Source organism: Carcharodon carcharias, chromosome 1, assembly GCF_017639515.1.
Source record: "Carcharodon carcharias isolate sCarCar2 chromosome 1, sCarCar2.pri, whole genome shotgun sequence".
Taxonomy (NCBI): Eukaryota; Metazoa; Chordata; class Chondrichthyes; order Lamniformes; family Lamnidae; genus Carcharodon; species Carcharodon carcharias.
In genome coordinates, this window is record NC_054467.1 from 115,667,350 (window position 1) to 115,693,006 (window position 25,657).

The window sequence follows — 25,657 nt, forward strand, 5'->3', positions numbered from 1 at the left end:
ATAGCAAATGTAGCTCCTTTATTCAAAAAAGGAAGGGAAACAGAATGCAGGAAACGACAGAGCATCTGTATGAAACTATGAACATCTGTCATAGGCAAAATGGTTGAAGCTATAATTAAAGATGTTGTATCAGGGAACTTGGAAAAATTCAGGGCAACCAGGCAGAGTCAACATGGTTTTGTGAAAGGGAAATCATGTTTAACCAATTTATTAGAATTCTTTGAAGAAGTAACATATGCTCTGGATAAAGGGGAACCGGTGGATTTCCAGAAGGCATTTGATAAAGTGTCACATCAAAGGTTATTATGAAAAATAAAAGCTCATGGTGTAGGGGTTACATATTGGCATGGAAAGAAAGATTGGGTAGCTAATAGGAAATAGACAGTAGGCATAAATGGGTCTTTTTTTGGTTGGCAAGATGTAACGAGTGGTATGCCACAGGGATCAGTGCAGGGGCCTCAACTTATTACAATTTATATAAATGACTTGGATGAAGGGACCGAAGGCATTGTTGCTACATTTGCTGATGACACAAAGATAGGATAGTAAGATGTGAAGAGGACACAAGGAGGTGACAAAGGGATATAAAATAGGTTAAGTAAGTGGATGAAGACCTGGCAAATGGAATATAATGTGGGAAAGTGTGAAATTGTCCATTTGGCAGGAAAAATGAAAAGCATAATATCTAAATGCTGAGAGATTGCAGAGCTCTGAGATACAGAGGGATCTAGATGTTATAGTGCATGAATCACAAAAGGCTAGTGAGCAGGTACAGCAAGTAATTTGGAAAGCTATTAGAATGTTATCATTTATTGTGAGGGGAACTGAATACTTCAGTTCAGCTTCAGTTATACAGGATATTTGAGCCCACGTGGAGTACTGTGTACAGTATTGATCTCCTTATTTAAGGAAGAATGTAAAAGCATTGGAAGCAGTTCAGAAAAGATTTACTAAACTACTATCTGGAATGGGCGGGTTGTCTTATGAAGAAAGGTTGCACAGGTTAGGCTTGTATCTGCTGGAGTTTGGAAGAGTAAGAGGCAACTTGATTGAAACATAAGATACTGAGGGGTCTTAACAGGGTGGATGTGGAGAGGATGTTTCCTCTTATGGGAGAATTTAGTACTATGGGTCACTGTTTAAAAATAAGGGGTCACCCATTTAGGACAGAGAAAAAGAGAAATTTTTTTTTCTGAGGATTGTGAGTCTTTGGAATTCTGCTTCCACCGCCTTTTGAGGAAGAAAGTCTTTGAATATTTTTAAGGCAGAGGTAGATAAATCCTTGATAAGCAAGGGAGTGAAGGTATTGGGGGTAGGCAGGAATGTGGAGTTGCGATTACAATCAGATCAGCCATGATCTTATTGAATGGTGGAACAGGCTCAAAGGGCCGAGTGGCCTACTCTTGCTCCTAACTCATATGTTCGTAATACCTAAGAGCAAAGCCATGAAGTGGTTTAAATAGAAGCATGAGAATGTTCAATCCAAGGATTGGGGGAACTAGGAGCCAATGTAGGAGTGATTGTTCAATGGTACTTGGTTCAGGATAGGATATAAATGAAAATATTACTTGAAATAAAGCTTATGAAGGCTGGGATATTGCAGTAGTCAAGTGGAAAAGTCAAGTGGAAGGTGACAAAGGAATGAACTGGGGTATCAGCAGCAATTAAGCTGGGCAGGGGCAATATTATAGGTAGATGTAATCGGCTTTTATGATGGACGGCATATGGGGTCAGCTTGGGGTTGAATAGGACACCAATTCCAAACAGTCTGGTTCAGCTCAAGATAGTGGCAGGACAGAGGTTGGATAGTAATGTAGGGCAGTAATGATACAGAAGCTTCCTGTAATTTAGTCACCTCCCTCTTTCAAAATATTAAACTCCCTATTTTTGATCAAAGAAAATCCAATTCCAATGAGAATTAGTTTTGAAAGTGTTCATGGATGGATCTTCTCTGGATCTGGGACACAAGAAAACAAGAATTAGGAGCAGGAGTAGGCCATTCAGCCCTTTGGCCCTGCTCTGCTATTTGATAAGATCATGGCTGATCTAACTGTGACTTCAACTCCATTTCCTGTCTGCCCCCATACAATCCTTGATTCCCTTGTTGATCAAAATTCTACTTAACTGAGCATTGAATATATCCAATGACCCAGCCTCCACGGCTCTCTGGGCAAGGATACCTCTAATTTTTAAATTGCGTTTCCTAGTTCTACACTCTCTCACGAGGAGAAACATCTTCTCAACATTGACCCTGTCAAGTACCCTCAGGATCTTATATATTTCAAAATATCACCTCTCATTCTTCTAAACTCTGATAGGTATAGGCCCAACCTGCTCAACCTTTCCTCACAAGATAACCCCATCATCCCAGGAATCAGCTGAACCTTCTCAGAACAGCTTGTAATGCAATTATATCCTTTTTTAAGGAGACCAAACTGTTAGACTTTTTCTGGTGCAGTCTCACTAAGGCCCTGTACAGCTGCAGCAAAATTTTGCCACTTTTATACTTGATTCCTCTTGCAATAGACACCAACATTCTATTTGTCTTCCTAATTACTTGCTGTATCTGCGTACTAACTTGTTGTGATTTATGTACCAGATCACCCAGATCCCTCTGTATTGTGGAGTTCTGCAGTCTCCCTCCATTTCAACGGTATTCTGCTTTTCTATTCTTCCAAAGTGGACATTTTCCCACATTATACTCCATCTGACATTTTTTTTTAACCACTCGCTTAACCTATCTAAATCTCTAGACTATATCCTCTTGACAATTTACTTCCCTGCCTATTTTTGTGTCATCAGCAAATGCTATGTTTCTACTGGGGATAGTGTAGGGAAAAAGACTTTGAAGTGGATGATCAGCAATGATCGCATTGAATGGCCTACTCCTGCTCCTATGTTCTTATACATAAGGTCCCATCTTCCAAGTTATTAATATAGAACCTAAAGAGTTGAGCCCCCAGCTGATCCCTGTGGCATTTTACTTCTTACAATTTGTCAACCCATTTATGACCCAATTCTTTATCCATGCTAATATGTTACCACCTACACCACAAACTCTTACCTAGTGAAGTAACCTTTGGGGTACCTTTTTGAATTTCTTTCAGAAATCCAAGTACACCGCACTACAGGTTCCCTTTATCCACCTTGCTTGTAACTTCCTCAAATATCTCTAATAGTCGAACATGATTTTCCTTTCACAAAACCATGTTAACGATGCCTGATTTTATGATGATTTTCTAAATGTCCTAATAGATTCTAGCATTTTCCCTCTGACAGATGTTGGGCTAACTAGCCTGTCGTTTTCTGCCTCCCTCCATTCTTGAATAGTGGTGTCACATTTGCAATTTTCCAATCTGCTGGGACCTTTCCAGAATCTAGGAAATTTTGGAAGATCACATCCAATGCATCTATCTCTGCAGCCACTTCTTTTAATACCCTATAAGATGCAGGCTGTCAGGCCAGGGGACTTGTCAGCCTTTGTTCTAATAGTTTTACTATATCTTTTCCCTAGTGATTGAGATTGTTTTAAGTTCCCCCTTCCATTTTACCTCTTGATTTTTAAGGAACCACAGTCTATTAATTCTGCATTATGTTTGACAAAGAAGTGATTAATCCAGGTTGGGAGCAGAACTGATTTCCACCAGGGTTCTGCATTTTTGATCCTATTTATAATTTCTGATTCAAAGAGGGGCATTTCTTCCATCAACAACTAGAATTGGCATTACATTTAAAAAATAAGGGGTTGCTCATTTAAGACAGATGAGGAGAATTTTTTTCTCTCAGAGTTGTGAAACTTTGGAAATCTGTTCCTCAAAAGGCGGTGGAAGCAGAGTCTGAATATTTTTAAGGCAGAGCTAGATAGATTCGTAATAACAAGGGGGTGAAAGGTTATCGGGGGTAGGCAGGAATGTGGGGTTGAGGTTACATTCAGATCAGCCATGATCTTATTGAATGGCAGAGCAGGCCTGAGGGGGCCGAGTGGCCCACTCCAGCTCCTCATTCATATGTTTGTATGTACTACTCCAACACCCACAGCGTCTACCAATTATGACAACATTTTTGGAAGCAAAACTAATTAGGTGTTGGATTTTCTGGATAAATCCCACCAGTTTGATTGCTGTAAACCCGCTTCACAGCAACTTATCCTAATACAATGTGGGGCTATCATATGTTGTATTTCAATGACAAAACAAGTGCAAGCACACCTTGTACCTATGAACATATGGCATATCTGTATCCCCCCCGACCCAGGTCTGGGTGCTTCAGCTCAAGGTAGTGACAGGGCAGGGGTTGGAATTAGCAGAACCTTCCCGCAATTTAGTCACGTCATGCTTTCAAAATATGCTTTCAAACAACTCACTGTTGTTGATCAAATAAAATCCAATTCCAAAAAGAACTACCTCTGGGACACCCTGGTCCATTCCTCCATCACCCCCTACTCCTCAACCCCCTCCTATGGCACCACCCCATGCCCACGCAACAGATGCAACACCTGCCCTTCACTTCCTCTCTCCTCAATGTCCAAGGGCCCAAACATTCCTTTCAAGTGAAGCAGCATTTCACTTGCATTTCCCCCAACTTAGTCTACTGCATTCGTTGCTCCCAATGTGGTCTCCTCTACATTGGAGAGACCAAACGTAAACTGGGCGATCGCTTTGCAGAACACCTGCGGTCTGTCTGCAAGAATGACCCAAACCTCCCTGTCGCTTGCCATTTTAACACTCCACCCTGCTCTCTTGCCCACATGTCTGTCCTTGGCTTGCTGAATTGTTCCAGTGAAGCCCAACGCAAACTGGAGGAACAACACCTCATCTTCCGACTAGGCACTTTACAGCCTTCCGGACTGAATATTGAATTCAACAACTTTAGGTCTTGAGCTCCCTCCTCCATCCCCACCCCCTTTCTGTTTCCCCCTTCCTTTTGTTTTTTTCCAATAAATTATATAGATTTTTCTTTTCCCACCTATTTCCATTATTTTTAAGTATTTTAAAATATTTTATGCTCTCCCCACCCCGACTAGAGCTATACCTTGAGTGCCCTACCATCCATTCTTAATTAGCACATTTGTTTAGATAATATCACCAACTTTAACACCTATGTGTTCTTTTGCTCTATTGTTGGTGACATCTTTTGATGATCTGCTTCTATCACTGCTTGTTTGTCCCTACAACCACACCACCCCCCCTCCACTTCTCTCTCTCTCTCTCTCTCTCTCCCCCCCCCCCCCACCCCAACACACCTTAAACCAGCTTATATTTCAACTCTTTCTTGGACTCGAACTCAAGTTCTGTCGAAAGGTCATGAGGACTCGAAACGTCAACTCTTTTCTTCTCCGCCGATGCTGCCAGACCTGCTGAGTTTTTCCAGGTAATTCTGTTTTTGTTTTAGCTTCGAAAGTGTCCATGGATGAGTCAGTGATCTTCTCTGGGCTTAAGACCCCGGTCCACAAATTATGCACCATATTGAACATAGAAGTGGTTAATCCAGGCTGGGAGCAGAATGTTGACCTGACTGATAAATTTTGATTCAGGAAAGAAAGGCATTTCTTCCATCAACTACCACCCCTCCTCTTAATAATTATGACAGCACCTTTGGAAACAGGGCGAACCAGATGCTGGGTTTCCCCTATAAATCTAACTAGTTTCGCCTATTTAACTGCACATCAAGTAAACTCACTTAAAAAAACTGTGAGGATAACAAATGTTGTATTCTAATGATAAAACGGGTGCAATCACATCTTAAAATGGATACCTATGGATGCGTGATTCAGACAGACCTGTATTTCTCACCAGCTTATGTGGCACAAACTCCCACTCCTAGATGCCCTCAGACCTGCTGAATCTTTCCAGCTATTTTTGTTTTTGTTTCGGATTTCCAGCATCCGCAATATTTTGCTTTTATCCCACTCCTAATGTTTAAACTACGCCATTCCCAGATATGGAAGAGGAAAAACAAAGTTACATTCGAAGATCGACTCTTCCATCAACAACTGTCAGACCTGTTGAATGTTTACAGTGTTTCCATCTCAGATCCCCAGCACCGGGACAGACTCAGAACCCTCTCCCCAACCTGACTCCATAACAAAAAACAGAATTACCTGGAAAAACTCAGCAGGTCTGGCAGCATCGGCGGAGAAGAAAAGAGTTGACGTTTCGAGTTCTGTTGAAGGGTCATGAGGACTCGAAACGTCAACTCTTTTCTTCTCCGCCGATGCTGCCAGACCTGCTGAGTTTTTCCAGGTAATTCTGTTGTTTTGGATTTCCAGCATCCGCAGTTTTTTGTTTGTATCTGACTCCATAACCCCCTATGACGGCGGCACCTCCAATTACTCTCTCAGAACGCCGGGCGATGACGCACTTCCGGATGTAGAAACCAATCAGCGAGCCGTGTTGCCGCCGGTTGTCCAATCAAGAGCCGGGAAATTCAAACGGCGAGGCGGTAATCTGATTGGCCACTGAGGCCCCGAGGTTTTACCGGTGGAGGAAACGCTCCGTGTTACCTATGTTCATTGTCCTCCTCTCCGTGTACTCAGGGCGGGATGATGAGGAAACAGTTGCGGAGCGGCGGCCGCCTCGCTGTGGTGCGGACGTACGGCAAATACAGGCAGCGGACGGTGAAGGCCCCCAAGTGGCTGAGCCCGGCCACGGGCAGAGAGCATCTCTTCTCGTCTTCGGACTCCATCAACAGCAGCAGCAGCCGCTCCCAGAGCACAGACAGTAGCAACCCATCCCTCATCAGCAACAGGAAAAGGTGCAGGAGCTGTCATTTGTTTTTCATTGAGAACAATCATAACTCACTGACCCGCAATAGTGATAGGTGATTCCACAGTTAGGGGAACAAGAAGGCGTTTCTGCAGCCGCAGGTGTGAATCCAGAATGATGTGTTTCCTCCCTGGTGCCTGGGTCAAGGATGTCACTGAAGGGCTGCTGATCACTCTGAAAGGGGAGGGTGGACACCCAGAGGTGGTGGTCCACATAGGTACAAATGACATAGGTAGTCCCGCAGTAAGAATTTAGGGAGCCAGGTAGGAAATTAGCAAGCAGGATCTCAAAAGTAGTAATCTCTGGATTATTCTCGGTGCCATGTGCAATTGAATATAGAGATAGGAAGATAAAGAAGATGAATGCCTGGCAGGAAAGATGGTGCACGTGAGGGTGCTTTAGGTTCCTGGGACATTGGGGCTGGCTCTGGGGAAAATGAGACCAGTGCAGGCTGGACGGGTAGCACCTAAATAGGGTCGGGACTGAGTTCCTTGCTAATTAAGATTATGAAGAACAAATCCAGCGCTCTCTGGATGACGAAAGAGGAGGAGATTAAAATGAAGAACAAAAGGCATATTTAGGACAGATGTTGGACAATACAGTGGAGAACCAGGCTGAATATAGAAGGTTCAGAGGGGAAGCGAAAAAGCAAATGTGGTAAGCAAAGGGACAGTATGAAATCCCAAAGTTTTCTAACTTTCCCCAATCTTCCTTAGAGTCAGGGCGGTGCCAATGGTCTGGATAATTGCAAATATTACAACCTTATTCTATCAAGGGATTAAAGATAAACCCAGTAACTGTAGGCCAGTCAGTTTAACTTCGGTGGTGGGGAAACATCTAGAAACAATAATTTGGAACAAAATTAATAGTCACTTGGGCAAATTTGGGTTTATTAAGGAAAGCCAGCACAGATCTATTCAGGGCAAATTGTGTTTGACTAACTTGCTGGAGTTTTTTGTTGAGGTAACAGAGTAGGTTTATGAGGGTAGTGCTGTTGATGTGGTGTACATGGACTTCCAAAAGGTATTTGATACAGTGCCACACAACAGACTGAAACACAGCAAAGTCATAGTTCATGGTATAAAAGGGACAGTAGCAACATGGATATAATATTGGCTCAGGGTCAGGAAACAAGAGAGTTGTGGTTAATGTATGTCTTTTGGACTGGAGGAAGTCAGTGTTGGGACCCTCACTCTTCCTGTCTCATTGGACTGGAAGTATACTGTCGCCCTTACCTGGTCTGGCCTCCAGACTCCCAGCAATGTGGATGACTCTTAACTGCCCTTGAATTGGCCTAGCAAGCCGCTCAGTTATAGAAAACCATGACGCTTAAGTCCGAAAGGAATTCCCTTCCTAACAGCACTGTGGTTGTACCTGTACCATATACAATTGTTCAAGAAGGCGGCTCACCACCAAGAAGGGCAATTAGGGACAGGAATCAAATGCTGGCCTTGCCAGTAATGCTCACATCCCACGAAAGAATAAAAAAAAACTTTATTATGCTATTTGTTTACTGTTGTTTGTATTCTTAGGATGACACAAGGCGCGTCACATTTTAAATATAGTTATTTATTATGTTGGTAAACCAATTTGCATCCAGTGAGGTTCTTCAACTATTGGGAACCCGGAGTGGATAGTGTTGCATGCAGCAGTTCTGTCTAACATTTTTAAGTTGATTCATGAGCTCCATGTGATTTAGTGGCTTGGATGATTGTGTTCCATGTTTATATAGATTTCGTGAGATTGTAGCCCTGTCTTTCATTATTTGAAAGTGCTGCTTCTCTATTTCTGGCTGCATTTCAGTCCCGAGTTCCTGATGTTTGGCCACCTGGTGAATTGCGTTTGAAAATTGCGAGACAGACACAAGCTATTGATTACTCCTACTCAAGCAATCTTTCAAAGCTTTAGATGTGCTCAAGGTTGATTTCAGTAGTTGATTTTGGCAGAGGGAAAGGAATACTGGTCTGCATGATTTCAGGTTTCTCTATACTTAGGAAATATCTTGCCTTTTTTTCCCTTACATTAATGCAGATCAGACAGGTTGGAGGACCTCCTAGTCAGCCTGTTCCTGAGCCTGGCCAACGAGGCCAGTAATTGGTCCAGCAGAGCATGATTGATGGGAGTGTTTTTTTCCCAGATAGTTGCCTCTTCTTTATGGCTGTTTCTGCTGCTGGATTTCCTTGGAGAGGGACTGCATGGTGACCACGGGTATGCTTGAGGCTTTCTGTCACTGGTGGAAATGGGAGGAGCTGGAGTGCATCGTGGATACAAGGAACTGTACTATAATTGGAAGAGTTTTTCTTTTAGTTTTGTTATAATTTGGAACTTCTTATTTTGCCCATTTAAAGGGGAGGGGCATTTGTGATTTAAGGTTTGTGTGTTCCCAATTGATTTTGATCATCTATATTGATTAACCAATAAAGTAGAAAGGTCCTTCAAACATCAATAAGCTCATATATTCAGGCCCTGTTGAAGACTAGGAAAATCACATTGGGACGTGATACATCTAATATACCATAGTAGAGCTGTAAGGGATCTCTGATCGACCCCTATCACTATGGTTTACCTAGATATTGGGAAGAGCAGGTAAAGAAATTCTCAAGTTATAAAGAACATGAGCATTATTTTAAGACGATGCTGAACTAGAGTAGAATATTTAGCATAAAACCAGGAATTGTAAGACATGCACCATTGGCAGTGTGCTTCAGTGACCTTGAGGGACAGAACTGTTTGGTTGGCATTATGATTTAGTTTTAATTTATTTTAATTTAATTTAGTTTTGATTGGACTTCACGTTTAATATATTATAGTACATTATGTATGTTTGGAATACCCACTTAAATAAAGACAGTTTTTGGCACAGCAGTACGCCATTTAGCCACTAGCTGAGCTGACTTTGAGTACAATCTTTTACTTTAGATGTGTTTTGTTAGGCAGTTTGACTTCATGCAATGAAATACTGGCGAAGGTAGTGAAGTTGCACGTTGAACATTTAGATCAGGTAGCATTTATTTGTGTGGATTCAAAGCCTAGGACGAAGAATATTTTGGACCTTGAAAGTGCTGATATTTACTTAGCCTATTATGTCATCTTTGACTTTTTTTCATCTGCATGTTATTTAAAGCTCTCTGGAAATGTTGACTTTATAATGTACCTTTTGAAAAATTTTGCATTATTCTGACTTTTTTCAGGCAACAAAAAGTGCCGCTAAATGTTTCAAATGCTAAGGTGACAGCAAAGAGAAAAGTTGGAAAACAAACAGATGGCAAAAATTACAATAAAGAAACATCTTATCCACTCAGGAATCGAGGGGTTTTACATGATCGAAACCATAGCATTATTTCAACAGAAGATGAAAGTCAGGAAGACTGCATGTTTGTGGAAGACAAAGAAAATTATTTTGCTCCTGTTACTAGGTACATAATCTTGTTCGTCCTTTCAGGTGGAGATGACCACATTCATCATCTGGAGTGTTTGGTAGGGTTCTGGTGTGTACACAGGTGACTAAGAAGCACACTATGTTGAACAGTTTCTGATAAAAGGTCTGGTTAGCACACCCGTAGATAGAATCCATGGATCTTAGATTATTTCTGGAATTATTAACTGTTGTCATGTAGGAAAATTAATTATTACTGGGTCATAAAAAAAGTTTACCAGCATGTAAAGTTAAGGGAGATATCCAGTTTAGTGAACAAAACATGTTTTGGGAAATTGAGCATTTTGGCCTGTGACTTTTCCATCTATTTAGACTAATGGATATAAGTTAGTGACTTGTGATCCACGGTCTCCTGACATGTGCCAGTGGGGGACATGATTACATGCCAGTACTGTTAAAAGGGAAAATCTCTAACCTTATTGTGGAGGTGGTATCAACACTAAATTAGCAAAATCCCAGGCAAACTTTCAGTTGTATAAAATCCATTGATGACATACACATTAAAACACCTTCTAATAACTACTGGTGTAGTATTAGAATATGAGCTATTTGGGAGGTGACGTGAAACTGAAACCTTCAATACTTGGCTCCAAATAATTTTTTCAATCCCAGGCATATTTAACAGATTGGAACCAATATAAAATATTTAAAATCACATCACATTAATATGTGAGTCTTAATTCAGCCTTTCAGGTAACTTCCACAAAAGTCAAATCAGCGACAGAACAATATTGTACAGCTCAATATCTGTAGTCAAAAGCCAAATATAGAAGGATAATTTTTTTTTGTACAACTGGGTGTTTTTTTACAAGCCTAGTGGACATAAAGCTGAAAATTTGATAAATTATGCACAAAATATTTTTCCAGTGTTTTCCCCATTCTGGTACGAGTGAGCAGTGTCTAATCTTCATGACCCTCCTTTTGGAGTAGTAGGAGAAAGCTTTCCAAAAGCTTGGAAAAAAGATCTGGGAACTGAAAAAGAATTGAATATTTTTGCTTCTATGATAACAAAGCTTCTTAATAACTTTATCTTTGACACTTTATGAGAAGGGATTTGTGGGAGCATTGTTGTTTTCCAAACCTAGGCTGAGTAATTCTTGGAGACCTGTTGCACATTGTCTAAATTCAAACAAAATATTGTCAAACAACATGGTTTTTGCTTTTTAAGTACATGGGTTAGAATGGAGGTAAGATGGATAAGTAGCTTTTAATGATTCCATAATTATTTAAGGTGATTGGCAAAAGAATCAGAGGCACCATGGGGGAAAGCTTTTTGCAACTCATGGTTTGGATTTCGAGTGTACTTCCTTTTTGGATGGCAGATATTGATTAAGTAGTAGCATTCAAAAGGCAATTGGATAAGTACTTACAGGTGGATAAATTGCAAGATATAGGGAAAGAGCGGGGAACTGGGTCTATCTGGATTACTCTTCAAAAGAGCCAGCGCACACTTAATGGACCAAATGAACATGTGAATTAGGCATAGGCCATTTGACCCCTCGAGCTTGCTCTGCTATTTGATAAAATCATGGTTGATCTACTTATGGCCTCAACAGTCCTTTCCTGTCTACCCCTATACCTTTTGATCCCCTTGTCAATCAAGAATCTATCAAACTCAGCCTTAAAAATATTCAATGACCCTGCCTCTACTGCTCTCTGGGGAAGAGAATTTCAAAGGAGAACAACCCTCTGAGTGAAACAAATTATCCTCATTTCTGTCTTAAAGGGAAGACCCCTTATTTTTAAACTTGTCCCCTAGTACTAGTTTCTCCCTTAAAGGGTAACATCCTCATTCAGTCTATCCTCCCAATTCCCCTCAGAATGTTGCATGTTTCAACAAGATTACCTCTCACTCTTCTAAATTCCAATGGTTACAGGCCCAACCTGAACAACCTTACCTCATCAGCCAACCCCTCATCCCAAGAATCAGTTGAGTGAACCTTCTCGAAACTGCTTCTAATGCAGTTTTATCCTTTCTTAAATGAGATGAATAAAACTGTACACAGTACTGTAGATGTGGTCTCATCAATGCCCTGTACAATTGTAGCAAAACTGGCCTACTTTTATATTCCATTCCCCTTGCAATAAACGACAACATTCGATTTGCCTTCCTGCAAAAATTGCTTAATAACTTTTTGTGATTCATATACGAAGACACTCTGATCCCTCTGTACCACAGAGCTCTGCAATCTCCCGCCATTTAAATAATATATTGCTTTTATATTCTTGCTGCCAAAGTGGACAAGCTCACGTTTTCCCACGTTATGCCCCATCTTCCATTTTTTTTCCCACTCACTTAACCTATCTACTTCCCTTTGAATATTCCTCATGTCCTCTTCACACTTACTCTCCTTTGTGTCATCAGCAAATTTAGCAACCATGTATTCGGTCCCTTCTTCCAAGTCATTCATTTAGATTATAAATACAGGTGAGGCCCCATCACTGACACTGTGTGACACTCCTCAAGTTACAGCTTTCCAACTCAAAAATAACCCATTTATCCCTGCTGTCTCCTCCCTGTTAGCTAACCAATCCTCTATCCATGGTAATATGTTAGTCCCTCCAGCATGAGTTCTTATTTTATGTGTCATGACCAAGTTGGGAGGAGTGTACCTTCTGTCTCTAGTTCCACTTCTCCACTGATCACAACATATATTGAAATGATTTGTCCAGCTAGCTAAATGGCCAATTATGTACTTATTAATTTCAGAATGACCACTCAATGCCCAGGTTTCTTCAATAAACAATAAAATTATTAATTTATTATAAAACCAGACTTTCCAAGTAGAAAGTCAAAGCTTATTAACATACAGTATAAAAAATGAAAGTATAATAATGACCCTTTCTAAACACTCTATAACACTGTCATGCATACACCAAAAAAAAGGGGGAATTCTGCCAAAATGTTAAGTCAGCGGCTGAAGGAAAAAGGATAAATGGTGGACCCCTTGAAATGGCATCTGGGTTATGTGGCTGGTCTCTTGGCACTAGTCTGGGGAACAATCAATGACTCAGTGATTTCAGAGCAGCTTCCAATCACTTTCTGCTTTGTACTGTTTCTTTTTGAGGAGCTGTTGTCTTCTTTACCCAAGCAGTCAATCTCCTCCTTCGTTAAGCCAAATCTGCTTTTTAAAACATAGTTTCAAGGCATTTTTTCTTCAAAGTCATAAGTCACCTTCTAACCCTTTTGCAAACAGTCCACTGGGGTCAAGGGTCTTCCAGCTTCTTTAAAGAAATGTTTAATTACTTTTCTTGTAAAATGCTATCTTTTCCAGGAACAATCCTGGCCTTAACCCTTTAAGGGTCAGTGTCTTTTAAAAACACAGGTTCTTACAAAGTGTTCTTTAGTCCTTGATGATCAACCAAATGATTAAAGCATTTATGACATGTGCACCTCATCAAATACCTTTTGGAAGTCCATGTGCATCACCGATACAAGTTCTCTTCTACCCCTTTATCTATGTTACTTCCTCAAAGAATTCCAATAAATTACTCAAACATGATTTCCCTTTCACAAAACCACGTTGACTCTGTCTGATTGCGTTATAATTTTCTAAGCACCCTGCTATAATTTTCATAATAATAGATTCTAGCATTTTCCCTATGACAGATATTACGCTAATTGGCCTGTAGTCCCCTGCTTTGTGTCTCCCTCCTTTGAAGAATAGAAGAGTTACATTTGCTGCTGACCTCCTGTGTTGTACTATTATATGATTCCAGTAAGTGATTTCATGTACAGATAGCTAAGACTTCAGAATGGACCTTTTAGCAAATTAGATTTTAACAACTGTTTTGTTTTATTAAAGGTCAAGTGAGGTTTCTGATGGTGTATTTGTGGCTGGTTATTAATATTTTGATAACTGCATTGTTAAAACCTTTTTTTCTTCTTTCCTTCCTTTCTCCTTCTACATTTTTGGGTGTTGTGGGAATAAAATCAAATGCAAATAAACCAGGAGCACAGCAGAACAAATTCTAAAAAGATCTCCACAACTAAAATATGTCACTTATCGACAGAAACTGCGGAGTTGCAAAATTGTTTCAAATCAAGTTTTAAGTACCCAGCTTCAAATGAGAAAAAAGGTAAGGTTTTTTTTGGATTAATTTTGCTAACAAATATAAATCTGAATCATTTTTTTGAAGAAGACTGTGTGCCTGAGTTGAAGCAGAAAAATGTTACTTACTTATGGAACAAAAACAGTCTCTCTTTTAGTTTACTGACTAATCAGCTATGTTACCATCAATAATATGCACAGAGCAGTGAAGACCTGTAACCCACAATTTGGCAAGAAAATAATGGTACAAAATTTGTCTCCATCTTCCCCACCCCCTCACCTTCCATTGCCTTGCAGTTAAAGGCTTCAATTGGTGTAATTCTAACCTATTTTGATTCTTCGTTTCTGTTGAGTTAACTAATCACAAATGTGGTATCAGATAGTGTGCTATATTTGGTTTCAATGCTCCTAGACAAGAGGAAGAACATCCTGGACCTAATTTCTATCCAGTGACTCCTACTGGAATGTGTTCATATAAGGATGTCAGCTGAGAACACATTCACTTTGTATAGGATGACCTCCATGTGTCTAATGGTACCCCATTTCTTGATTTGCACATGAAGAATGGCCATTACAATGTGTTACTGGAGAACTTTATTAGTGCTTGTTGTGAAACAGCACTTCAGCAAGAGGCAGCACCTTCGGAGGGGAGAGAAAATTAAAGGAGGTAGTTTTGCGCAGGACTATTTTTTTGTTCCACCCGCTTTCCCACAGTGATCACTAGGTAGTACTCAAGAGGCAAAGCCCAATGTATTTTTAATTTCTGACCTCTAATCAAAGTACATGGAGGCCAATTGTATGTTTCCAATGACCACCCTGGCGAAATGGATACTAAAATCAACTAATTCAGCATGGAACAGGGCTTGAACCTGATGCACTCTTGATCTGTCAAGTCTGAACTCCATATGCTACATCCTATTCAGTTATTGGCAACCTGAAGTCTTTATTTTTGAGTGTTTCTATTGATTTGCATGTATAGTAGCACAATAAAATGAACAGAAGGTATTACGTACATAAGTCACTAAAACCTACCTAAGCAAAAATCCATGTGGAGCCATTGCTATACCATTTATTTGAAAGCTGCATGTAATTATATTTTTTTCAGATCATATTTGTGAAATCAGCAACTCTGCCAAAGGGCCACAGACGTGAAACATTAACCCTACCTTCCACTCTCACTAATGCTTTCTGACCTACCGAAGGAGAGCATGAGACTACTTTGTTGATTTTTCTTTATTGGGATGGAGGAGGAATGAAAATTTAAAGTGATGCTATGAACTTATTTTTACACATCGCTGATTGGCTTGAGGTTTAACTCATTCCCAATTTGCATTGCTTTGGTTGACAATGAATGTTGGGTGTGCTAATCCGAATAAAATGGCTGCAGGCCATCTGGTTGGTTGGGATTATCTGGATGTCAAGACCATGTGGGCAGGGCAGAACTGCAGAACTGGTTATCCATCTGTATGCAATTGCAGCTGTTTAATTTCTTCTTTCCTCACCTGTCTTACTTTTAAGTTTGTGCAACAGATTTATTTAAGATTTAAGACCTTGGTGACATTGTGGAAACTGAGTTATTTACAACAGGATCCAGTTGTCGTGGTCCTTGTAGGTACCAATGACATAGACAGAAGAAGGAAGGAGGTTCTGCGTAGTTAGTATGAGAAGCTAGGTATCAAACTAAGAAGTGGAACCTTAAAGGTGATAATCCCTGGATTATTACCTGAGCCATGTGAAAATTGGGATAGGGCAAATAAGATTGGAGAGATAAATGCATGGTTCAAAGACTTGTGCGTGAGAAGTAGGTTCTGGTTTGTGGGGTACTGGGGAAAGTGGGGGTGGTACCATTGGGACAGTCTCCACCTGAACCGTGCTGGGACCAGTGTTGTTGCAAACCTCATAACTAGGGAGGTGGAGAGGGCTTTAAACTAAACAAGCGGGGTGAGGTATCAAGCTTGGATAGATGCGGCAAATCTAGGGGTAGACTCAAGGCAGTAGACCATGATAGTAATATGGGAAATGAGGGTCATAGAATAACAGGAAGGGGCAGAGAAGTAAAACCTAAGAATACGCCAATAATCAAGATGAGATGTTACAAAGATAATGAAAAGACAAAACTTAAAGGTGCTATATCTGAATGCAGTTAGCACTCATAACAAAGTAACTGAATTGACAGCGCACGTTGAAGTAAATAAAAATAGTCTGATAGCCATTAGAGAGACATGGCTGCAGGATGACAAGGATTGGGTCCTGAATATTGAAGGGTATATGACATTCAAGAAGAATAGGAAGCTAGGTAAAGTTGAGTAGCACAGTTGATCAAAGATGGCATTGGTGCAATAGTTAGAAATGACCTTGGTTCACGAGATCAGGATGTAGAATTGGTTTGGATGGAAATGAGGAATAGTAGGAGAAAGAAGTCACTAGTGGGAGTGGTCTACAAGTCCCCTAACAGAAACCACAATTTAGGACAAAGTATGCAAGAAGAAATATTGGGTGCTTGTGATAAAGGGACAGCAATAATCATGGGTGATTTTAATCTACATATAAACTGGAAAAGTCAATTGGCAATAGTATACTGGGTGAGGAGTTCACAGAATGCTTTCAAGATAGTTTCTTAGAGCAGCACGTTCTGGAACCAACCAGAGCAGGTTATTATATTTGGCATTGTGTAATATGACAGGATTAATTAATGACCTCAAAAGCGAAGGCACCCCTAGGTAGCAGTGACCAAAATATGTGTGAATTTTACATCCAGTTTGAAAGGGAGAAGAGTGGGTGGAACTTTCTGTGCCAAATGGCACTGGGTGTGATCAGTGGCATGAGCGGACAATATGGTGCAATCAGCTTCACAACGGTGTGAAACCAGTTTGCGATTGTCCACTCAGCCCGCCAACGGTGGGCCGTGTTTCCTGCCATCGGACGTTGGGAAATTCATTGTCATACATCAGCATATCATTATCAGACCAGCCTGCCAGAATTGCACACCCACCCCCACCCCCCCAACCACCACCACCACTGGATTGTGTGTCTACATCAGCGGGAAAGCATGTGTACTTGACGGCCTGCACTTTGAGAGCAACTCAGAGATGAGTACACAGTAATGTTGTGCAGCGCTCGCCAGGGTCGCCTGTTGGACTTCAAGCTTGAGGGACGCTGAGGGATCGGTTTTAAGGACAGCCCTGCCGTTCAGGTGATTGAGAGTGGGAGGGGTGCAAGGGCCTGCTGTTGAATATAGCGTACAAGCATTCAGGGTAGGGGATAGGATGGGCGAGGGAAGTGGCCACGCATTAGGGAAACTTGTATAAAGTGACCGTTCCTCTGAAACTCGGACAGTTCAGGTACAGCCACATTGATATGATTGGAGTCGGCCTTTAGTTTATCTGCCCACTCAAGCAATGCAGGGGTATCAAAATGCAACCAAGTGCTCCAAAGCTTTTCACTGCACCCCATCCTCACCGGCACAGACTGCAAAGTCATTTAGTGGACGGCAGAACAGTTGAACAACTGCACACGTTGTACAATCTCCTCGCTAAAACTGGCCATGGCCAGATTCTTAGTACACCATGCTAACCATGTGTCTGTCTCTCTCTTATCCTGCAGGAGGAGTACATCAGGATCATGGAGCCTGGTGAACTAGCTGTATGCCTGATGGCCTACAGAGTCCAAAGATGATGAAGGAGAGAGTAACTAAGGCTCCTGGCTGTGCAAAGGCAAGGAACAGCAACCCCAGGAAGAGGGGGCGGCTGGGGCTCCCGCACATGCCACCCAAGATTCGCAGCGAGCCATTGCACACCGGCGCCTAGCGACACCCAGAGTCTATAGATGCTGCCTTTCATTCCTGCAGCTGACCAAGTGTTGCTGAAGGTTGTGCATGTCTGGGGAACTGGTCGGTCATATTTGCCAGCTACTGCAGGATTTGGCGCCACAGGGATATGGAGAGCATCCACTGCCAGTGGCTGTGAAAGTGACTGCGGCGCTTTCTATGCCAGTGGTTCCTTTCACGACTCCACAGGTGACTTCTGTGGGATCTCACAAGCCTCCACTCACAAAGGCATCAATGAGGTCACGGATGCCATCTTTGCAAGGGCACACAACTTTGTGCATTTCGCCCGGGACCAGGACAGCCAGGATGCAAGAGCGAGTGGTTTCCCACATGTGCAGGGTGTGATCCACTGCACTCATGTGGCGCTCAGATCTTTGTCGCAACACATCAACCGCAAGGGGTTCCATTTGCTGAATGTGCAGATAGTGTGCGACCACCAGAAACGCATCCTGCTGGTGTGCACACGGTTTCCAGGGAGTGTGCACGACGCCTACAGCCTCAGTCGGTCACAGACTCCAGTCTGGGTTATAGCAGTGCAAGAATGCTCCTGTCATGGGGATGGCAGTGGAGGCCCTATTAGTCACTAGATTGCAGGAGGATGACGACGACATGCAGTGAGGACGCTCCATAGGTTTTCACATAGCCTCTGAGAATGTCTGACTCCTGTCTTCCAGGGCCCCCAGAAGCTGTAGGGATGGCTCCTTGGGGACAAGAGCCACCTGCAGAGGCCATGGCTAATGACATCCGTGTGGTGGCCTCAGACTGCATTACAGCGACGGTGTAATGAGGCTTATGCTGCAGCATGCAGCTTGGTGGAGCAGACCATCAGGATGCTGAAGATGTAGTTCTGCTGCCTGGACCAGTCTGGTGGAGTCCTGCTATATAGTCCACAGTGGTTGTCATGCATCGTTGTTGTCTGCTGCGCCCTTTACAACCTGGCACTGCAATGGGGAGATGAGTTGGCTGAGGAGGAGATGGAGAAGCTGGAGGTCTCCTCCGATGAGTAGGATGCCGACCAGAATGAGGCTGAGGAGGTCATCAGAGGCGATGATGATGGGAGTGAAGCCCTCACACTGGCTAGACAAGGCAGGTGTGCTCGGGAGGCCCTCATAGCTGCTAGATTTGTGGAGGATAATGACATGGAGTGGGGTGACCCCATAGATCCTCACATTGGACCTGTGAATGTTTGACTCCATTCTGGCTTATGGCAACGCAAATACCCTCTGTGAGAATGCTCCTGTCATGGAAATGCAGTGGAGGCCCTAATGGTAGCTCGATTGCAGGAGAATGATGATGACATGCAGTGAGGACACTCCGTAGATCTTCAAATAACCCCTGAGAATGTCCGACTCCTGTCTGGCTGACGGCAGCTCGCTTGTGCTCTGTGATCAGGGTCATATCATAGAGACACAGCCGTGAAACTTTAAAAGCATCTGATCCTTAGACTGGCTTCAGCATCTGAGCCCTTCAGGAGCACTGCATCACTGGTCACAGATGTTGAAGAGATGGGGGCCAGCCAGCCCCACCTTAAAGGTGCTGAGAGCACACTGAGAGAATGGGAGAACTCTGTGGCGCCTGCCTTCTACATTCTGACAGCAATGACAAGCACCGCCGAGGTGCAGGCATCAGTAATGTTTCCAGGGAGCGTGAGGCTGGACCATCACTTTAGTCCAAAGGCTGCACAGAGCCCAGAGAAGAGGCCCTGCACTTAAGACACCTGCCTTTATCTTGTGCAGAAAGATTTCACATCTGAGTGACAAGATCGTTGCTCATCAGAACAGGAACCAAAGGCAGAGTGACATTCTTGGGAGTTTATTGACAATAGGAACAGTATATACAAGTGATTAACACCCATGTTCAGGCTGTGCAACTAATTCTCCTTCATTTTCCTAACCCTGTCACTACATCTTGTTGCTCCCCAGACATCCACAGCGGAGTTGGAGGCAGCCTGCTTACTGCAATGCCTTGTCTGTGATCACCTTGGCGAGTATCCTCTGGAGGACCAAGACTTGGATGGCTCTGGCCCACTTTCAGGGTCCTGCTGTGGGGCAGTGGTACCCTCCTTGGCCTGTGGAGCTGGAGCTGCTAAGGTCACAGGAAGAGGGGAGTTAGATGGGCTGGATACTTTTGGAGTCACCTGGATGGATGGGCCGGGACTGTGCGCCTGCTGATGATCTTCTCAATGAGTGCCCGGGGTCCCCAGGCTGACTCCTTGAGGAGCAGGGGTAGCTGGAGTGAGATTGAGCTGCCGAGCACATCTCTCGTGTATGCACTGTTGGTGGCCAACTATGGCATCAGTGATGGAGCTGAGCCCACGCAGCAGCGCAGGAGTAAAGTCCTGGACCAAGGTCTCCATGGCAGCCACTATCCTACCAGTGTTGACCTTGTTGTGTTGGCATGCAGACGCTGTCATCTCAGAGTGAAGGTGGACGGGCTCCTCCATCATGCCTTGCAATCCGAGGAGTGTAACGGACATCCCTTCCTGACGGTCCCGATTTTGCCTTTGTAACTCCAGCAACTGTGACCTGACCGAGCCCAGAGGCTTGTCATCTGACTCAGACTCAGCAAATTTCTGACTTCCAGCAGTTGTCCGAGTGCTGAACGCCAGGGAGGTCCCTGCCTCTGCCTGCTGTGGATAAGACAGCGCGATGTGCTCACCAGATTGTGATCCCGAGGCTATTCTAAGGATAGGTCCCATCGAGGTGTGTGTCTCTGCGCTGGTGGAGGGTATGGGTGAGCGCTGTGACGGGACTTCAAGGAGGGGGCCTCCAGATTCCTCTTAAGAGGTTTCTTCAGGGTTTGATTGGAGGCCCTGGGTCATGGGCTCCATTGGCTGTGTTCCAGATGTGCCTGTGGGAGCAAGGAGAGATAATTAGTGCATGGCAGTGACCTGTGAAACAGGAGACATGGTTGTCTGATGGATGTTGTACTGTTGGACCCTCACTTGGTAGAATGCCACCGACCTCACCATCAGCACAGGAATGGTCTAGAACCAGGGGGCACAGTCTCAGAATAAGGAGCAGGCCATTTAGGACTGAGATGTGGAGAATTTTCTTCACTCAGAGGGAGAAGACCTAGTCAATGACATCCTCTCACTCCCCCTCCGTCACTTCCACTCCATCACCACTTCTAGGTTTATGCATAGTTTTTTGTTTATTTGTTTCTTTCTGGCTGTCACTTTCAACATAAAACTTCGTGACCTGGTATTGCTGTTTCTTTAAATCGTAATTGGTAGAGATAGCCACCCCATACTCCTCACTCAGCTTTAGCACTTACACACCTCTATTTTCTGCAGTAATTCCATTTTCTTGGCTAGAGACAACAAATTATGCTTCCTTTTTGCAGTGATCGCCATGGGGTTATCTGCTGGCCTTTATGACATGATTGTGATGGCAAAAAGCATTGGAAAGCACAATAAACACTAGAGTGTCTGAATGGTATGGATATTACAGCACTAACAGTGCGTGGCAGAGGTCAGATTGGGTTGGGCAGTTCAGGCTGGGTCAGGTGGGGTTGAGGTTCTTTTGGGTCTACTTGGGATGAGTGAACTCGACTGGCACACCACTGTAAACAAAGTGGCAAAGCCAATAACTAGTCCAGTACATCACAGAGCTAGTACCTAGACTAATTGTCCCAGCATTTGGACAATACGTCCAAATTTTATTTAACTGAATATCAAATGGAATATTTTTTTAAAATGCCCTGTTTTCAAACAGTGGATTTTGGGCATTCAACCTGTATTAAATTCTTATAACACTTTAATCGCCTTGATCGTATCACCTCTCAACCTTCTATACTTGAGGAAATAAAAGCCAAGTTTACGTAACCTTGTAATCTAGCCCTGTAAGCCTAGATGTTCTAGTAGTACTGCAGCCCTCTTAAAACATACCCATTTGAAGGCATGACCCTGAAGATTCCATGTGGGGTCTGACTGAGGCTGCATGCATCTGAAACATAACTTTCTCTCCTTTGTAAGCTTTGAAGATAAATGCTAGCATTGCATTGGTTCTTTTTAAATTTATTTGTACCTGTTTACCGGTTTTAAATGATTTATGTATTTGGATATCCAAATCTTTTGTCTCCACTACAGTTTCTGTCTTCTCACAATGAAGAAAATATTCAGCTTTTCTTCTTTGCATCCTCAGAGGTTTTCTCACATTTGTCCACATGAAACTCCATCTGCCATTGCTTGGCCCACTCAAGTTATCTGTCAGTGTTTTTTATTTTTGCAACATCTTGCTCCCATCTGCACCACTTGCTGTTCTTTCTGTGCATTTATATTTTGTTGTGGTTGCAGAATAAAGCTATTCAAAAACTGTCAGAAAATGAAGCAAGTATAGCTTTTGAAAGCACGCAATGATATAATGTGGAGAAATTATGTATTGAGCACATTTCACATGCTTGCATTTTGACATCCTCATTTTATATGGTGATAAGTTTGGCAGTGGTGTTATGATTATCCACAAAACGATTCTCCCAACAGTTGCTTGTTGCAAGTATAAATCATTACCAATTTTCAAATGTAGAAAATGTATTTCGTGTGTAAGGGGAAATACATTTAGGTCAATATTGAATCAAATCAAATTATTGTATGGAATACATTTTTGATTCGTGTAATGTAAACTTGGTTCAACTCACCTTTTGACCTGTATTTTTATTTTAATTAACTTTATAGATTTAAGACATAAAGTATGAGATCAGTGAAATTTGATTTGATTTAACAAGTTGAGAGCAAGCATTCATATGTTAAGTGTAATTTGAACTATAAGTTAATTTTTGCATTTAATCTAGTGCAGTAATGTATACAACAGATTTAATTGGCTAATGAATATAATTGAAACTTCTGTCATATTTGTAGACATCTAGAGGTTTGGTATATGTATATAAATTAGCAATTTTGTAAATGTGTCCTTCTCCTTCTCCCTCAGGAGTTACTTGGGTCACTATTAGAATCTTCAGAATCATCTATTTCTTCTGATAGACCAAAGAAGACATGCAGAAATGCTTGCAGGGCTGAAAACTCTAATCATAATCTTAGTTTTGTAAAGAAACTAGATAGATCCCCACTGCAGACTAGCACGCCTTCTTGTACCAGGAAATTAAAAATCAAGGAACCATCAAGATGTATAATTTCATTCAGCAGTGAAAATGAGGAGAATTGTGTGTGTAAGAACAATGTTGAGCCTTATAACGAGGAAAGTCTTGACCACCCCAGCACAGTGGGAATCTGTTGCTCCCAGAGTAGCAACGCTTCATGCAAGGCACGTGTCTCTACAGAACTTCCAAAACATTCAGAGTTTGTTGGATTGCCTACAAAGAAGTTGGATGGAATTTGCGATTTTGAAGCTGACTGTAAACCTGTAGCTTTGTCTTTGGCAGAAAATCTTGAAGATGTAGATGCAGTAACTTCCCATTTATTTCAAACTCAGAAGGATGATTCCTCTTATACCTTAAATAGTACCTTCAATAATAGCAAAGAGTTGTTTTCTGATGTCATTGAAGTATCTGCTAGGTCTCCTGAGGCTGTTTTAATTAATGAAGTAGATGATACAAAAGCATTTGTCAGAAATTCTTTAGCAAAGTCTGGATTACTTAACTGTGCAGCAAACCTTGACTTAGTAACTAAACAGGAAAACCATGAAAGTAGAAACAGAATTTCCAAATTGGACTTGGAGCCTGTGGTATACTTAGATTATTTTTCAGTATTTAGGTATTTCCATAAAAGCAGACCATTGGCATCTGCTGAAGATGACTCTTCCAAGGTGAGTTCATCACAAGGTGCTGCTGGAAAAAAACATTTACATAAAAAATTAACACCCCAGAGAAATGTGGGGAAATCTTTTAATCGGGTGGCTCTTAAGCCTGATGTGGTGCCCAATCATCTTGAACTACAGTGGCATTTACCTGAGAAGAAAGATTTAATAAGAAATCCAGTGAAAAGAAGTCTGGCTGATGTTGCTTTTGATGATGAACATAAATGCAGTTTTCATCTGCCAGAAAAAGAGTGCAAGCATACAGATTACATGAATTTGAAGTCATCAGTTTCTGCAGTCTACTTGCAAGGTGGAAAGTCTGGTAAAGGGCCCACAACTGGATCAGACTTCTTCGAACCTATAATAAGCCAACTAAACAGAAAGACTATTTTGGTGAAAAATGGCAGCTCTTTTGGATCAGTATTTCAAAAAAACATGGATCCTGTTTCAATCTCTGTGGAAAGTGCAGAAAAGTCCACAGTGCATTTATATGATCATCCAGAATCACAAGTAAATGAGGTAAGGGATTGCATATTTATTCATTGAATGATTTAAGAACATGAGAAATAGGAATCGGAGTAGTCTATTCAGCCCTTCAAGCCCACTCTGCCCATTCAATGAGAACATGGCTGATCTATTTCAACACCATTTTCCTGCACTATCCCTGCATCTCTTGATGTTTTGAAAATGTAGAAATCTATCAATCTCAGTCTTGAACATACTCTGACTAAGCCTCCACAGCCCTCTGGGGTAGAGAATTCCAAAGATTTACAGCCCTCTTGAGTGAAGAAATTTCTCTACATCTCATTCCAAAATGGCCTGCTCCTTATTCTGAGACTGTGTCCCATTGTTCTAGACCCCGCCCAACCAAGGGAAGCATTCTTCCTGCATCCACCCTGTCGAGCCCTGTAAGAATTTTGTATTTTTGAATGTGATCGCCTCTTATTCTTATAAACTCCAGGGAATAAAGGCCCAGTCTATTTCACATTTTCTCATAGGGCAATCCCTTCATCCCAGGAATTAATTTAGTTTTTTAAAATTCATTTACAGGATGTGGGCTTCACTGGCTGGGCCAGCATTTATTGCCCATCCCTAGTTGCTCTTGAGAAGGTGGTGGTGAGCTGACTTCTTGAACCGCTGTAGTCCATGTGGTGTAGGTACACCAATAGTGCTGTTAGGAAGGGAGTTCCAGGATTTTGCCCCAGCGATAGGGAAGGAACAGCGATGTATTTCCAAGTCAGGATGGTGAGTGACTTGGAGGGGAACTTCCAGATGGTGGTGTTCTCATCTGTCTGCTGCCCTTGCCCTTCTAGATGGTAGTGGTCATGAATTTGGAAGGTGCTGTTTAAGAATCTTTGGTGAATTCCTGCAGTGCATCCTGTAGATGGTACACACTGCTGCTACTGTGGGTTGGTGGCGGAAAGATTGAATGTTTGTGGATGTGGTGCCAATCAAGCGGGCTGCTTTGTCCTAGATGATGTCAAGCTTCTTGAGTGTTGTGGGAGTTGCACTCATCCAGGCAAATGGGAAGTATTCCATCACAATCCTGACTTGTGCCTTGTGGATGGAGTCAGGAGGTGAGTTACTCGTTGCAGGATTCTTAGCCTCTGACCTGCTCTTGTAGACACAGTATTTATATGGCTAGTCTAGTCTAATTTCTGGCCAATGGTAACTCCCAGAATGTTGATAGTGGGGGATTCAGTGATGATAATACCATTGAACATGCCAAGGGGTGATGGTTAGATTCTCTCTTGTTGGAGTTGGCTATTGCCTGGCACTTGTGTGGTGCAAATGTTACTTGCCACTTGTCAGCCCAAGCCTGGATA

The 25,657-nt window shown here is 42.3% G+C and overlaps 1 protein-coding gene across 1 annotated transcript in view; it reads left to right on the top strand.

The window, feature by feature from the left end:
* Nucleotides 1–6,480: 6,480 nt before the first annotated feature.
* haspin (histone H3 associated protein kinase) overlaps nucleotides 6,481–25,657 on the top strand; it is a 58,038-nt gene continuing 38,861 nt past the window's right edge. Inside the window, exons 1-4 of the mRNA XM_041194587.1 lie at nucleotides 6,481–6,753; nucleotides 9,956–10,180; nucleotides 14,154–14,280; nucleotides 23,007–24,350. Of these exons, the coding sequence (XP_041050521.1) occupies nucleotides 6,542–6,753; nucleotides 9,956–10,180; nucleotides 14,154–14,280; nucleotides 23,007–24,350 (1,908 nt within the window). The 5' untranslated portion in view covers nucleotides 6,481–6,541. The remainder of the gene's footprint in view (nucleotides 6,754–9,955; nucleotides 10,181–14,153; nucleotides 14,281–23,006; nucleotides 24,351–25,657) is intronic.